This window comes from Chiloscyllium plagiosum, chromosome 10 (assembly GCF_004010195.1).
Source record: "Chiloscyllium plagiosum isolate BGI_BamShark_2017 chromosome 10, ASM401019v2, whole genome shotgun sequence".
NCBI lineage: Eukaryota > Metazoa > Chordata > Chondrichthyes > Orectolobiformes > Hemiscylliidae > Chiloscyllium > Chiloscyllium plagiosum.
In genome coordinates this window covers 37,821,870-37,836,115 of record NC_057719.1, presented here as the reverse complement: position 1 = coordinate 37,836,115, position 14,246 = coordinate 37,821,870, and the positions used below count along the sequence as shown (strand labels likewise).

Below are 14,246 nucleotides of genomic sequence, written 5' to 3'. Positions count from 1 at the left end.
GTGACCAGTGTTTAGAAGTGGTGTGCAATAAACAACACTGGCAGCAGGATTACTTTGACAATTGCAGTGGAATGAAGAATGATATTTTCGGGGGTTGGAAGGAAATGGATGTCTTGGTATCTAGGAGGTCTCTAACAACTTCTGAAACTATCCTTGACCAAGCAGGGCAGCTTTGGAGCGCTAATGTTCATCTGGGTGCATAGAAGCCATTTAAAGATGGCATGGCTGCAAGGGTTACTGGTTCTTTGTTCAAATGACAAGGTGTTCTGGGGAGTAAAGTGGAACTGGAATTGGAAGCAAAATATGCTGTAGAGGAGGATTTGGTAGTTAATGAGGCAGGTTTTATAAGATACAGTAAAATGACTTATTAGGGATTTTATGGAAAAGTGTTGAGTGGGTTGGGAGTTCAGCACATTGTGGTTTAAAACAATGACAGGCAACCCTATTGAAACAAAGGTTCTTAAGGGCTTGACAGGGTAGATGCAAAGACTTTATTTGCCCTTGTGAGAAGCTATATTCTCAGAGAGTGAGGAGTGACGAATTGAAGACATAGAGGAGGAGGAATTTCTTTTCTCAAAGGGTAGCCAATCTGTGGAAGATTTTAATGACAAGGAATTGTTGAGGATTGGCTGTAAGATATTTAAGGCTGATATAGATAGATTTTTAATTAGTAAGGGAACCAAGGGTTATGGAAAAGGAAGCAAAGTTGAGTGGAGAATTATTAAATTAAAAATCTCATTGAATGGCATTGACTTGATGGGTTGAATGGTCTACTTCTGCTCCAAGTCTCATTGCCTTATGAACACAATGTACCGGATTAGAGTCCAACTCCACGACTTGAGCATAATAATCAAGACTGACACTCCTGGGTTGCACTGTTACAGGTGCCATTTTTTGGAAGAGATGATGCTCAGGTACGTGTAAAAGATCTCGCAGAACTATTGTGAGGAATAATGAGGTTATTTGATGTTTATCTTTCAATCAACATCACATAAAAGAGACCATCTGATCAATATCACACTGCTGATTGTGGGACCGTGCTGCATGTAAATTAACTGCTGTGTTTTCTATCGTACAGGCAATGAAGATTTTTGAAATAAAAAAGTACTGGAGAAAAACAACTGGTTTGACAGCATCGGGAGAGAAATATAGAGTTAACACTTCTGAGTCCTATAAGATTCTTCTTTGGAACTGTAGAATTACACTATATTCAAAAGGCTATTTGTTTCTCCACAGACCCTGCTGAGTTTCTTCAATAATTTATGTTCCTATTTTAGATGTACAGTACTTTGCTTTTATTTAAGTACTTTTGAAAAGTGATTTGAGATGGCTGAAAGTCATGAAAAACACAATATGCAGGTCAGTTTTTGTTTTCATTTTACTAGGTAATGGCACTATATACATTCAAGTTGCTAATAAGTATCACTCTGTTTTAAAAAGTTTGAGCTAGAAAACCAATCTGACTACGCAAATGTGCAAGATGACAACTTCTCAGGATGCACCTAATGTGTTTAGTTATTGCAACTGACTCAACGCTTCTCCTCAATCATCATCAATATCTGGATGCTTTTCAAAATGATTTGGTCAATGTCAGAGAAAAAGTTGCAATGTCCTGTTTTTGATTAAATCGTACACACTTATAAAAGATTGAGCGAAAAAGACTTAGACCCACTTCAAATATTATAAAACAGAGACTGCTTGTACAGAATTTGAATATTGTTGACATGCTACCAAAGCTGTCCATTTTGTACTCAACAGGATAACTGCAATAATGCCAAATTTTAACAGCGTAAAGATCTGTGAGTTCTGAAGAAGTCATATCAGGCTGAAAACATCAGCTGTTTTTCTCTCTCTCAGACTGGGTGAGTTTCTCTAGCACTTCTTATTTTTTATTTCAGATTTCCAGCACCTGCATTATTTTATTACGCCTTAAAAATCACATCTTGTTATTGCTATTGCTATCCCTAAAGTGTCAGAGGCTGAGGGATGTCCTTATAGTGGTTTATAAAAACATAGGGGCAGGGATAGGGTCAAGGTCTTTTCCTTGGGGTCAGGGAGTCCAAAACTTGAGGGCATAGGTTTAAGGTGAGAGGGGAAAGATATAAAAAGGACCTGTGGGCACAGGGTGGTGCGTGTATGGAATGAGCTGTCATAGGAAGTGGTGGGGGTTGGTACAATTACAACACTTTTAAAGGTAATTGGATAGCTATATGAATAGGAAGGGTTTAGAGGCATATGGGCTAAATATTGGCAAATGGGACTAGATTTATTTAGGATATCTGATCAGCATGGACGAGTTGGACCGAAGGGTCTGTTTCCATGCTGTACGTCTCTATGACTCAATGTTTAATTTTGATTGTGGACTGAATTGGGAAAAGGGCTGTTTTACAACAGAAGTCTGAGGAAAGTAGTGCTTTACTTTAAAAAAAAAGCAAGTTTCTGAAACTCTTTAGTAGTCATGTTACATTGTTGCATTACAAGCAATGGGGAAAATGGAAATAAATAGCACAACTATATATATAGAGAGAGAGAGAGAGAGAGAGAAAGTGATTTGTGGAGTTATGGCCAGTTATGGATGTCAAGGATCATTAAGTCTGACTTTCTGCAGCTTGTGGATATGAACGAAACAGTGAAGAGCCCTTAGACCTCTGAAAGGTGGTGTGCATCTTTCTCCAGTAAAACACTTGAAGTTAAAGAAATCTAAGTGCTTTTTCACCAGTTACTGTAAGCTGTTGATTTTAATCAATAGGTCAGAGATTTTATAATTTGTAAACCAGTCCTTCTGTGCCTCCTTAGAAGAAGTGAAAGAACCTAAAGGAATAGTTCAGAGAACTAAAGGACTTGGCAACCAAAGGAACCCCTCCACTAAATCCTGGACATGTGCCATTGCACTGTTTTCTCAGTAGATTTTCCCCTGCATCCATAAAACCAATGGTTTTGTCTGTTTGTGTGTGTCAGGAAGGGGGTGTGTTGTTAGAAGGGAGTTAGAGTTTTAACTTACAGAGTTATGCATTGACAGGTAACCATACATGGCTGCAGAGCTGGTGTAGGAGGGGGGGCTTCAGATATGTGGATCATTGGGATTCCTTCTGGGGAAGGTGGGACCTGTACAACAGGATGGGGTACACCTGAACTGGAGGCGTACCAATATCCTGGGTGGGAGGTTTGCTGGAGGGTTTAAACTAGTTTGGCAGGGGATGGGAACTGGAGCTACGGATCAGAGGATGGTCTAGCTGGTGAACAAGCAGATATGATGTGCAGAGAGTCTGTAAGGAATGACAGACAGTTGATAGGGCAAAGTTGCAGAGTGATGGGTTGAACTATGTCTATTTTAACGCAAGAAGTGTCAGGAATAAGGGTAATGAACTTACAGCATGGATCAGTACTTGGAGATATGATGTTGTGGCCATTACGGAGACTTGGATATCACAGGGACAGGAACGGTTGTTGGATGTTCCAGGGTTTAGATGTTTCAAAAGGAATAGGGAGGAGGTAAAAGAGGTGGGGGAGTGGCATTGCTAATCAAGGATAATATCACAGCTGCGGAAAGGGAGGTTGTCAAGGCAGGTGTGTCTAGTAAGTCAGTATGGTTGTAAGTTAGAAACAGGAAAGGAGCAGTCACTTTATTGGGAGCTTTCTATAGACTCCCCCCCAATAGCAACAGAGACACGGAGGTGCAGATTGGGAGACAGATTTTGGAAAGGTGCAGAAGTACCAGGGATTGTTGTCATGGGTAACTTCAACTTCCCTAATATTGACTGGAACCTCCTTAGTGCAAATAGTTTGGATGGAGCAGACTTTGTCAGGTGCGTCCAGGAAGGATTTCTGACTCAACATGCAGATAGGCTGAAAAGAGGGGAGGCCAGATTAGAATTGGTGCTTGGCAACGGACCACGTTAAGTGTCAGAACTTTCGGTGGGAGAGCATTTCGGTCATAGCTATCACAACTCCCTGACCGTTACTATAGTTATGGAGAAGGATAGGAGCAGACGTATGAGAAAGTATTTAACGGAGGAGGGAAATTACAATGCTATTAGGCAGGAACTGTGGAGCATAAATTGGGAACAGATATTCTCAGGCAAATGCACAACAGAAATGTGGAGGTTGTTTAGGGAGCACTTACTGAAAGTACTGGACAGGTTTGTCCCACTGAGGCAATGAAAGGATGGAAGGGTGAAGGAACCTTGTACGGCAAGAGATATGGAACATTTTGTCAAGAGTACAAAGGAAATTTACTTAAGGTTGAGGAGGCAAGGATCAGACAGGGCTCTAGAGGGTTACAAGGGAGCTAGGAGGGAACTGAAGAATGGACTGAGCAGAGCTAGAAGGGGGCATGAAAAAGCCTTAGTGGGTAGGATTAAGGAAAACCCTAAGGCGTTCTACACTTATGTGAAGAACAAGAGGATGGCCAGAGTGAGGGTAGGGCCAATTTGTGCCTCGAGTAGGAGGAGGTCCTTAATGAATACTTTGCTTCAGTATTCACTAGTGAGAGGGACCTTGCCGTTTGTGAGGACAGCGTGAGAGAGGCTGCTATGGTCAAACAGGTTGATGTTAAGAAGGAGGATGTGCTGGAAATTCTGATAAACATGAGGATAAATAGGTCCCATGGGCCAGACAGGATATACCCAAGGCTACTATGGGAAGCCAGGGAAGAGATTGCTGCATCTTTGGCAATGATCTTTGCATCCACACTGTACACTGGAGTAGTAAAATATGATTGGAGGGTGGCAAATATTATTCCCTTGTTCAAGAAAGGGAATAGAGATAATCCTGGGAATTACAAACCAGTCAGTCTTAGGAACTCACAAAACACATTGATGAAGGTAGAGTAGTGGATGTGGTGTATATGGATTTTAGCAAGGCATTTGATAGGGTTTCTCATGGTAGGTTCATTCAGAAAGTAAGGAAGCATGGGATACAGGGAAATTTGGCTGTCTGTATACAGAATTCCATAGGAATCTGTTCTGGGCCTTTGTGATTTTTATAAATGACTTGGAGAGGAAGTGGAACAGTGGGTTAGTAAGTCTGCTAATGACACAAAGATGGGTGGAGTTGTGCATAGTGTGGAGGGCAGTGTAGGTTATAATGGGACGTTAACAGGATGCAGAGCCGGATGGAGTTCAACCTGGAAAAGTGTGAAGTGATTCAATTTGGAAGGTTGAATTTGAATGGAGGTTACACGATTAAAGGCAGGATTCTTGGCAGTATGGAGGTACAGAGGGATTTTGGGGTCCACATCCATTGATCGCTCAAAGCTGCCACCCAAGTTGATAGGGTTGGTAAAAATGGGTATGATGTGTTGGTTTTCATAGCAGGAAGATTTAAGAGCCATGAGGTTATGTTGCAGCTCAAAAGAACTCTGGTTGGACCACACTTGGAATATTGTGATCATTTCTGGTCACCTCATTATAAGAAGGATGTAGAAGCTTTAGAGAGGGTGCACAGGAGATTTACCAGGATGTTTCCTCGACTGGAGGGCATGTCTTATGAAGGAAGGTTGAAGGGGCTAAGGCTTTTCACACTGGAGAGAAGAAATGATAAGAGAAGATGATGAGAGGCATAGATAGAGTAGATAGCCAGAGACCTTTTCCCAAGGTGGAAATGGCTATCATGAAGGATCATTATATTAAGGTGACTGGAGGAAGGTTTAGGGGAGATGTCAGAGATGGGTTCTTTACACAGAGAGAGGTGAGTGCATGGAATGAACTGCCAGCAGTGGTAGTAGAGTCACATGCATTAGGGACATTTAAGCGACTCTTGGATAGGCACATGGCTGATAGTAAAATGAAGGGTGTGTATGCTTAGTGTAGGATAAAAGGTCGGCACAACATCAAGGGCTGAAGGGCCTGTACGATGCTGCACTGTTCTATGTAAACAACTACAAGTGTTATAAATAGTAGTTTCAGTTAGGTGCAGAAACTTGGTCCATATTCTGTTAACTTAGGTCTATCAGACAGGTAGACTGGGAAGTTCATATAAATGTTTTTAAACTTCTTTGACATCTCTGGGAATAGAGAGGCTTGATTTCCAATGTGCTACCCCAGACAGGCATAACAGTAGAAATTTATACCACAGGTGAAAAGGGTGCAAATTGATTGGTAGCAAGTTGACTAATTGACTGGGATATTGCCATGGAGAAAGCTACAGGCAATGTAGCTTTGGATAACGCAGAAAAACGTGTAAGGCTTCAATATATTTCTTTTGCTTGTAGAAAACGAGTCCCCGATCATCCATACTTGTAGCCTGTAGCAAGCATAAATCAGCCAGGTTTTCAGCTGAAGTGATTATTTTATATTAGTTGTTAGTGTGGTATTAATACACTCAGGATTGTTCAGAAAGTGCTGGTTAATTGTAGAACCACATCCATCGGTGGATGCTTTGGTTTGGGTTTTTCATATGAGTTGGTCGAATATTGCCTGTGCCCTTCATATTATGGAGCAACGTATTATTTGATTTGTTCAGCCAAAGAACAAAGAAAATTATAGCACAGGAACAGGCCCTTCAGCCCTCCAAGCCTGCGCTGATCCAGATCCTCTATCTAAACCTGCCACCTATTTTCTAAGGGCCTGTATCCCTATGTTCCCTGCCCATTCATGTATCTGTCTAAATACATCTTAAATGACGCTATCATGCCCGCCTCAACGACCGCCGCTGCCAATGCGTTCCAGGCACTCATCACCCTCTGCGTAAAGAACTTTCCAAGCAAATCTCTCCTAAACTTTTCCTCTCTCACCTTGAACTCATGACCCCTAGTAATTGCATTGCCCACTCTGGGATAAAGGTCCTTGCTATTCACCCTGTCTACACCTCTCATAATTTTGTGGACCTCAATCAGGTTCCCCCTTCAAACTCTGTCTTTCTAATGAAAATAATCCTAACCTATTCAACCTCTCTTCATAGTTAGCACCCTTCATACCAGGCAGCATCCTAGTGAACCTCCTCTGCATCCTCTCCAAAGCATCCACATCATTTTGGTAATGTGGCAACCAGAACGGTACACAGTATTCCAAATGTGGCTGAACCAAAGTCTTATACAACTGTAACATAACCTGCCAATTCTTGTACTCAATACCCCGACCGATGAAGGAAAGCATGCCGTTTGCCTTCTATGGACCTGTGTTACCACCTTCAGGGAACAATGGACATGAACACCCAGATCTCTGTACATTTACTGCATAGTTCGCTCTTGATTTGGATATTCCAAAATGCATCAGCTCGCATTTGCCTTGTTTGAACTCCATTTGCCATTTCCCTGCCCACCTCTCCAATCTATCTATATTCTGCTGTATCCTCTGACAGTTCCCTTCACTACCTGCTACTCCACCAATCTTAGTGTCATCTGCAATCATCAGAATGTATGACTTCTGTAGCTGGCATTAAAGGCAATTCATGCATGACAATGCTCAACTGTGCAGAATGTCCATTCTGACTGATAATAGCATCCTATTAGTGAAAAACACCACTTGTGTAGTAGCAGTGTGAAATGGCTTGTTTAAACTTTAGAGATCCTTAACATTTTGAGGTAAATCAGGCACCCTATGATTTATTGGCCCATTTACAAGTTTGTACAAATGCTTCCACTTTCAGAATTGAAAAGTGCCCCAGGACTTGATAGCTTTTAATCTCATGAGTTTTCGCAGTACTTTTCTGGAGAGACTGATTGTTTTAAGTACCTCCCTTCCCTCTACCCCGTGGTTTTTCCTATTGTTACTTTGAGATGCGTTTTGTGCCCAAATATGAATACAGATCCATACTACTAATCCCTATCCTCTGATAATATGTATACTGTTATTAGTAGTTCACTACCTTCATCCTCTGAGGGACATACTCATTTTAGCTATTTTCTTCATTTATACTTTGAAAGCTCTGACTGTCTGCTTTTAAATTTTTTGCTCGTTTACTGTCAGATTCTAATTTCTCCACCAATTTATTTTCAGTAATATTTTCTTGGTTCCTAAAATGTTCCCAATCTTCTGGCTTACAACTTGTCTTCGAAGGACTGAGTAGCTTTCCTTTCAACCTTAACTTTTTAAGTTAGCCTGTTGGCTACTTCACCAATGATGAAAGGGAAGAGGAGGACAACACAAAATAAAAACATTTTGTTTGTTTTTCAGTTTTGATGAATGGAAGGTGCAAAGTTCTGTCTCTTTCTTAGCAATGTTCTTAAAACTCAACATAGTTTCCATTTCAATCGTCACCTTTGATACTGTATTCCAGTTTCACAACTCTCCTACAAGATATATGTTATTTTTGTTTTGTTCCCAATATTTTGCAGTCAATCACGCCACCTCAATCTCCATTTCTCCAAACAGCTCCAAAATTTATGTCTTTCTTTTTGAGGTTATTTCTTCAGACTAAAAAAACTTATGCTGCACCTTTGCATCAACATCCTTCCTATGAGGTGAAGCCGAAAACTGCATACAGCACTGAAGAATTCTATATAAATTAATTATATACCATGACTTTTATATTCTATAAACCATACTATAAAATACCTGCATTCCTATGCAACAATTATGCATCTCTGTCACTTCCCCAGAAAGTATAATACCTCAATGTGCATCTTAGTACTAAGTGCTGCCACCATTCTCCCCCTCATTCCAGTAAATGGCAAGTTGATACTTACCACGATCAACACATTCTGTTCATCCAGTTTTAAATAGAAACTCGATGACATTAGCTGTATTTATCTTAAATATTTTTGGAAGGGAACATCACATGAAAGCCTTCTATCAAGCACATGGTACTGAAGTGGCTTTGTACACACTGCCACAGATTTTTTAAAAAAGGCTCGAAACACAGACAGCAACAATGAAGAGTTGAAAGCCGATGGGAAGAAAAGGGCTAGCAGGAAGAAGCAATTGAAAATAAAGAGAAAAAATATTTTGAGATTTACTGTATGACAAAAAATGTACAACAAAATTTTAATTTCTTATTTACTACTTTATACTGACAAGAACTAACAATAAACCTTTTAACTTATTTCTTTATTTTTTTACTTTTTAACCTAAGATTATGTACCCAGATTGAAGAGTGTGGTGCTGGAAAAGCACAGGAGCAGAACAGTCAATGTTTTGAGCATAAGATCTTCATCAGGAATGAGGGAGTCGCCCAAGGGGGGCTGTGTGATAAATGGGAGGGGTGTGGGGCTGGAGGGGGAAGGTAGCTGGGAATGCAATAAGTAGATGAAGGTTGGGGTGAAGGTGATAGGTCAGAGAGGAGGATGAAGTGGAAAGGTGGGAAGCAAGATAGGACAGTGCCAAGTTGGAAGGTTAAATCTGGGACAAGATGGGGGAGGGCAACTGAGGAAACTGATGAAATCCACATTGATCTCGTGTGGCAGGAGGGTCCTAAGGCAGAAGACAAAGCGTTCTTCCTCCAGGCATTGGGTGGCTAGAGTTTGGTGGTGGAGGCGGCCCAGGACTTGCATGTCCTTGGCGGAGTGGGAGGGGGAGATAAAGTGTTCACTCACAGGATGGTGGGTTTGTTCTGTGTGAGTGTACCAGAGATATTCTCTAAACATTTCGCAAGTTGGTGCCCTGTCTCTCTAATGGAGGTTGGTGTGGTGGAAGGTGAGGACTGGAGGGGTTCTGTCTTTGTTGTGATTGGAGGAGTGGGGTTCAAGGGCGGAGATGCGGGAAGTGGAGATGCACTGGAGGGCGTTGTCGCCCACGTGGGAAGGGAAATCACAATCTTTGAAGGAGGAGGCCATCTGGTGTGTTCTATGGTGGCACAGTGGTTAGCACTGCTGCTTCACAGCACCAGAGACCTGGGTTCAATTCCTGCCTCAGCTCTCGACAGATTGATCAGGAAAATAGGTTAATGGAAAAAATTAAATATTTTTGAGGGGTTTGTGTAGTGCAGTGGTAGTATGCCTACAATTGAGTCAGGAGGTCTGGGTTCAAGTCCCAAAAAAATGTCGATTAGAAATAGTTTGAACATTTTGACTTAAAGAAATTTTTGTTAAATAACAATTCTTTTGCATGGCGACACGTGATTTTCTTTTCATCCTGCAGAACTTCTAATTTTTTTGTTCATTCACAGGACGTGGGCATCAGTGGCTAGGCCAGCATTTACTATCCATCCATAAATCTCCCTGAAGGCAGTTAAATATCAACCACATTGCTATGGGTCTGAAGACACATGTAGGCCAGACCAAGTAAGGATGGCAGTTTCCTTCCCTAATTACAGATATTTATTGAATTCAAATTCAATAATTTGAACCTGGGTCCTCAGAAGATTACCTGGGTATCTGGATTGATAATCCAACATTAATACCAGTCGACCATCACCTCCCTTGAGCAAAGAATGGCACCAACCTAAATGGAAAAGCTCAAGCTTTTCCTACAATATTCATTTAGTATGATAAAGTACTATAGGCTGGGCCTCCACAAGATCACATAACACGTTCATCCCAGATGTCCAACTTGTCTTTTTGAAAGAGTTATTTAATTTGTCCCAACCTCTCTGCTATGTATAATCATGCAATAGGCCTTAGAAATTGCCTTTAAAATTTAAAAGTCCTATTTCTTTTTAAGTGCAATATCTTGCTAATTTTCCTAATTTACTGGGGACACAACCAATTCATGGGATTGCCTAAAGACAGCACAGCCAGAGATTGCGAAATAAACTATAGAAATATAAATGTTAAATATATTTATTTTAAACACATTCAATTGTGCAGTAAACAGTGCACCGACTAAGGAGAAACACGGTTTTGATGGAATCTGTGAATGATTAATTATACCTACTGAGGAAAACACTTTCTGCTGCAAGCACATGACTGCAATAATAAGGGCTCATGTGGCACAGTAGTACTGTCCTATCCCTGAGCCAGAAGGACTAAGTTCAAGTCTCACCTGTTCCAGTTGTGTTCAGTAGCATTTCCGAACACTTTGATGAGATAATATCCATGATTGCAATAATAAATGCATCACTGTTTGTATCTACCTGTTTGTAGATAGAGTTCTCCATTAGTTTGGATGATCCATGCAGTGTCATCACTTAAAGCAACATATGCAGCATTTGGTAGAGCCTCATACCAATGTCTCTTCCCTTTCATTGTCACTTTAGCACAGGCAAAAGCTTTGCTTGATTTTTGTTCAATCTTCCATAACAGCACACCTGTTATTAAAAAGTAAAATAATTCCAAAGATGTCTAAAATTAAAATACAGGAGGTTTTAGAGGTTTTAGTTTAATCAATATATGCTTTGCAAACAAGGCGCAGAATATATTTTAATTGTACAATTACCTACATTCTCCCTCAAGCACTTTTTAACTATTTGCGTGTACATAATTTATATTCTATTAGAAATGTATAATGAGAGAGCTGACAAGTTCCTATCTTCGATTCCACAAATATCTGGAATTCTGCACAACAGAGCAACACCATTTTTTCACTGACCTGATGGTGATACAGCCACCTGTTGTACACCATCCTCAAACTTCTGCCACCGCAAACTTGTACCATGAAATGGGCTACAGTATAGTCCACCTTTGTAGTCTAAACACCAGACATGCTTCTCAGAGACCACAAGGCTGAGGATATTATAGCCCGGGCCAGAGTAACCCATCCAGCTCTCAGCAAACTAAAAACACCAAATAAACAGAAGTCAATTATTTTTTCAGTATGAATTTTCCTCTTTTTCTTGTCCTTTCAAGAACCAGTGTCTATGTTCTCATTTCAAAACATATGCGCCTTATTCAAGAATAAGTTTTTCAGTTTCCACATTTAAGTTAACAATGAATTCATAGAACTGACAAAAATATTTCAAACTTTTGTAATTGCCATCAAAACTCTTAAATAAATAATTTGTGGGCGGCACGGTGGCTAGCACTGCTGCCTCACAGCGCCAGAGACCCGGGGTCAATTCGCGACTCAGGCGACTGACTGTGTGGAGTTTGCACATTCTCCCCGTGTCTGCGTGGGTTTCCTCCCACAGTCACAAAGATGTGCAGGTCAGGTGAATTGGCAATGCTAAATTGCCCGTAGTGTTAGGTTAAAGGGGTAAATGTAGGGGTATGGGTGGGTTGCGCTTCGGCGGGTCGGTGTGGACTTGTTGGGCCGAAGGGCCTGTTTCCACACTGTAAGTAATCTAATCTAATCTAATCAATGTCATGTGCTTACCTGGCCAACTGCTTTTTCTTTGGTAACATGTTACATTAAAGAACAGATGATAATTAAAAATAGAACAAATGTAATTTATGAATTTTTAATTTCAAGAGTAAACATTAAAAGAAAAACAAATATAGATTTTGCTTCACCTGATCCGATTTTAAAAGCTCCATTTCATCTGAAACAGAAGTATTCAGATCTTGAAAAACTGAACCTTGTGATTTTTCAGCATCAGAAGTGAGAATGTGTTCAGTCACACTGGTTTCAGATAATGAAGGAGGTCCTCCATGGCCATAAATATCCTCATCATCACTGGAAGATGAAAGTTGTTGTTGGACTTTCTTTTCGTCAGTGATAGCATTATCAACTGAACAAACAGTTTCAAAAGGTTGCGGAGATTCAGTTCTGTCTGATAAATTGGGTACATTGTATGACACACATAACTGTGAAAATGCATTGATTTCTTGTCTGTTGTGATCTTTGTCTGGTGAAAGAATTCTCATCAGTAGTGCATGACGCTCATCCAAGAAAGACTCTGAGCTTTCACTTAAAGATCCTTGCAAATTTAGGCCACCAGACAACACAGATTTTTCTGGATCTCGAGATCTTAATTCCAAAGGTTCACTGTTGCAAACCACATCAAACATAGTGTTAACTAAATTTGCTTGTTGTCTAAGTACTGGTTCAGAACTTGACACTGAAACCTCGCCTCTGCAGTCTTTGTTTTTATTGCAGGAACTGTCTAAAGTTTCCAATTTGACAGAAGATACAGTATCTAAACATTCTGCAAAATGTAAATCAGAGGAATATGTATTTTCATTCATTGTAGTTGCAGTCTTCAAAGATTCTGCTAAACTGTCTGATGGGAGATGGTCATCCTGTGATGTTGATGTACACTCAGGAGATTGTATGGAGCCAAAAATATTGGAATTACTCTCCTCTTGCAAAAAAGTATCCAATTCTGTACCAATCTGGCTCTCTTGTTCAGAAAAATCAGTGATCAAGTGATCCAGGCTGCTGCTCAACAAACTCATTTGATCAGACAAGTCACAAGTTGTGGTTATGGAGCCATCAAAAGCAAAGTCACTCAACAGTGCTGGCTCTGAACTTTGGGAACTATTGGAACAGTCAATTTCATGTTTTACAAGACTGCCTTCAGATCCAGAACTTGCTGTATGACAAACAACATGCAATTATTCATAAACAGAGACACTTTGCAGCAGGAAAACAGAAAATCGGATCAAAAAGCAATTTTACATTACCTGTAACTACAATATATAATTGCAGCATCGTATTACAAATTATTAATTAAAATAAAATCCTCAATGAGCCAAAAAAATTCCTTCCATCATACAGAAACCATATTCATCTAGAACAATGCTGTAAAATTTTCCATGGCATTATGTGCACTTCTCCAAATTATGGATCACATTACTATATTTGAACAGAGCAATTCCAAACCAGTTTAAAATAAAATTGAACTTCTCTCTCTCTCTCTTCATGATAGTAAACTTATGCCATCCAATTATCAATTTTCCAACCACTTTTCCAGTGTTTCCCACCAAAATGTTCAAGTTGTGAGAATGTGTGTCACATTATTTTTATTATAATTAGATTAATAAGCAGAACCACCTTAGAAATATAGCCTTGTAATTGTCCAAATTAGCAGGCAGTAAATCTGATTCTACTCTGAAAAGTTGCATGCCAATTTGATGGCTGTCATTAAATATCAACAGCATCACTTCAGGTTTTTGCAAATTATCATTGAAGTCCTCAGTGCTGGTTTGCATATTTAAATTAGATAACCCTTAATTTAGATTAATGAAGTCAACAAGGGTTATAAAGCCAAAGAGGTAAAAACAATGACTGCAGATGCTGGAAACCAGATTCTGGATTAGTGGTGCTGGAAGAGCATAGCAGTTCAGGCAGCATCCAAGGAGCTTCGAAATCGATGTTTCGAGCAAAAGCCCTTCATCAGGAATAAAGGCAGTGAGCCTGAAGCATGGAGAGATAAGCTAGAGGAGGGTGGGGGTGGGGAGAAAGTAGCATAGAGTACAATGGGTGCCTATCTTCTTTTCTACCTATCCACTCCACCCTCTCCTCCCTGACCTAACACCTTCATCCCCTCCC

At 40.3% G+C, this 14,246-nt stretch overlaps 1 protein-coding gene and 1 long non-coding RNA gene across 6 annotated transcripts in view; one reads left to right on the top strand and one right to left on the bottom strand.

Moving 5' to 3' along the window:
- LOC122553531 overlaps window positions 1-10,148 on the top strand; it is a 48,440-nt gene extending 38,292 nt beyond the window's left edge. The window contains exons 2-3 of the long non-coding RNA XR_006312755.1: window positions 1,759-1,862; window positions 10,045-10,148. This is a non-coding gene — a long non-coding RNA (uncharacterized LOC122553531). The remainder of the gene's footprint in view (window positions 1-1,758; window positions 1,863-10,044) is intronic.
- Window positions 1-14,246, bottom strand: part of tecpr2 (tectonin beta-propeller repeat containing 2) — a 113,813-nt gene that overhangs the window by 57,504 nt on the left and 42,063 nt on the right. For all 5 annotated transcript variants that reach the window (XR_006312754.1, XR_006312753.1, XM_043697447.1 and 2 more), the window contains exons 9-11: window positions 12,266-13,287; window positions 11,406-11,589; window positions 10,951-11,124 (exon numbers count right to left, since the gene is read on the bottom strand). Coding sequence is in view for 3 of the 5 variants with exons in the window: in XM_043697447.1 (XP_043553382.1) it covers window positions 10,951-11,124; window positions 11,406-11,589; window positions 12,266-13,287 (1,380 nt within the window). In the remaining 2 variants the exon portion in view is untranslated. The remainder of the gene's footprint in view (window positions 1-10,950; window positions 11,125-11,405; window positions 11,590-12,265; window positions 13,288-14,246) is intronic.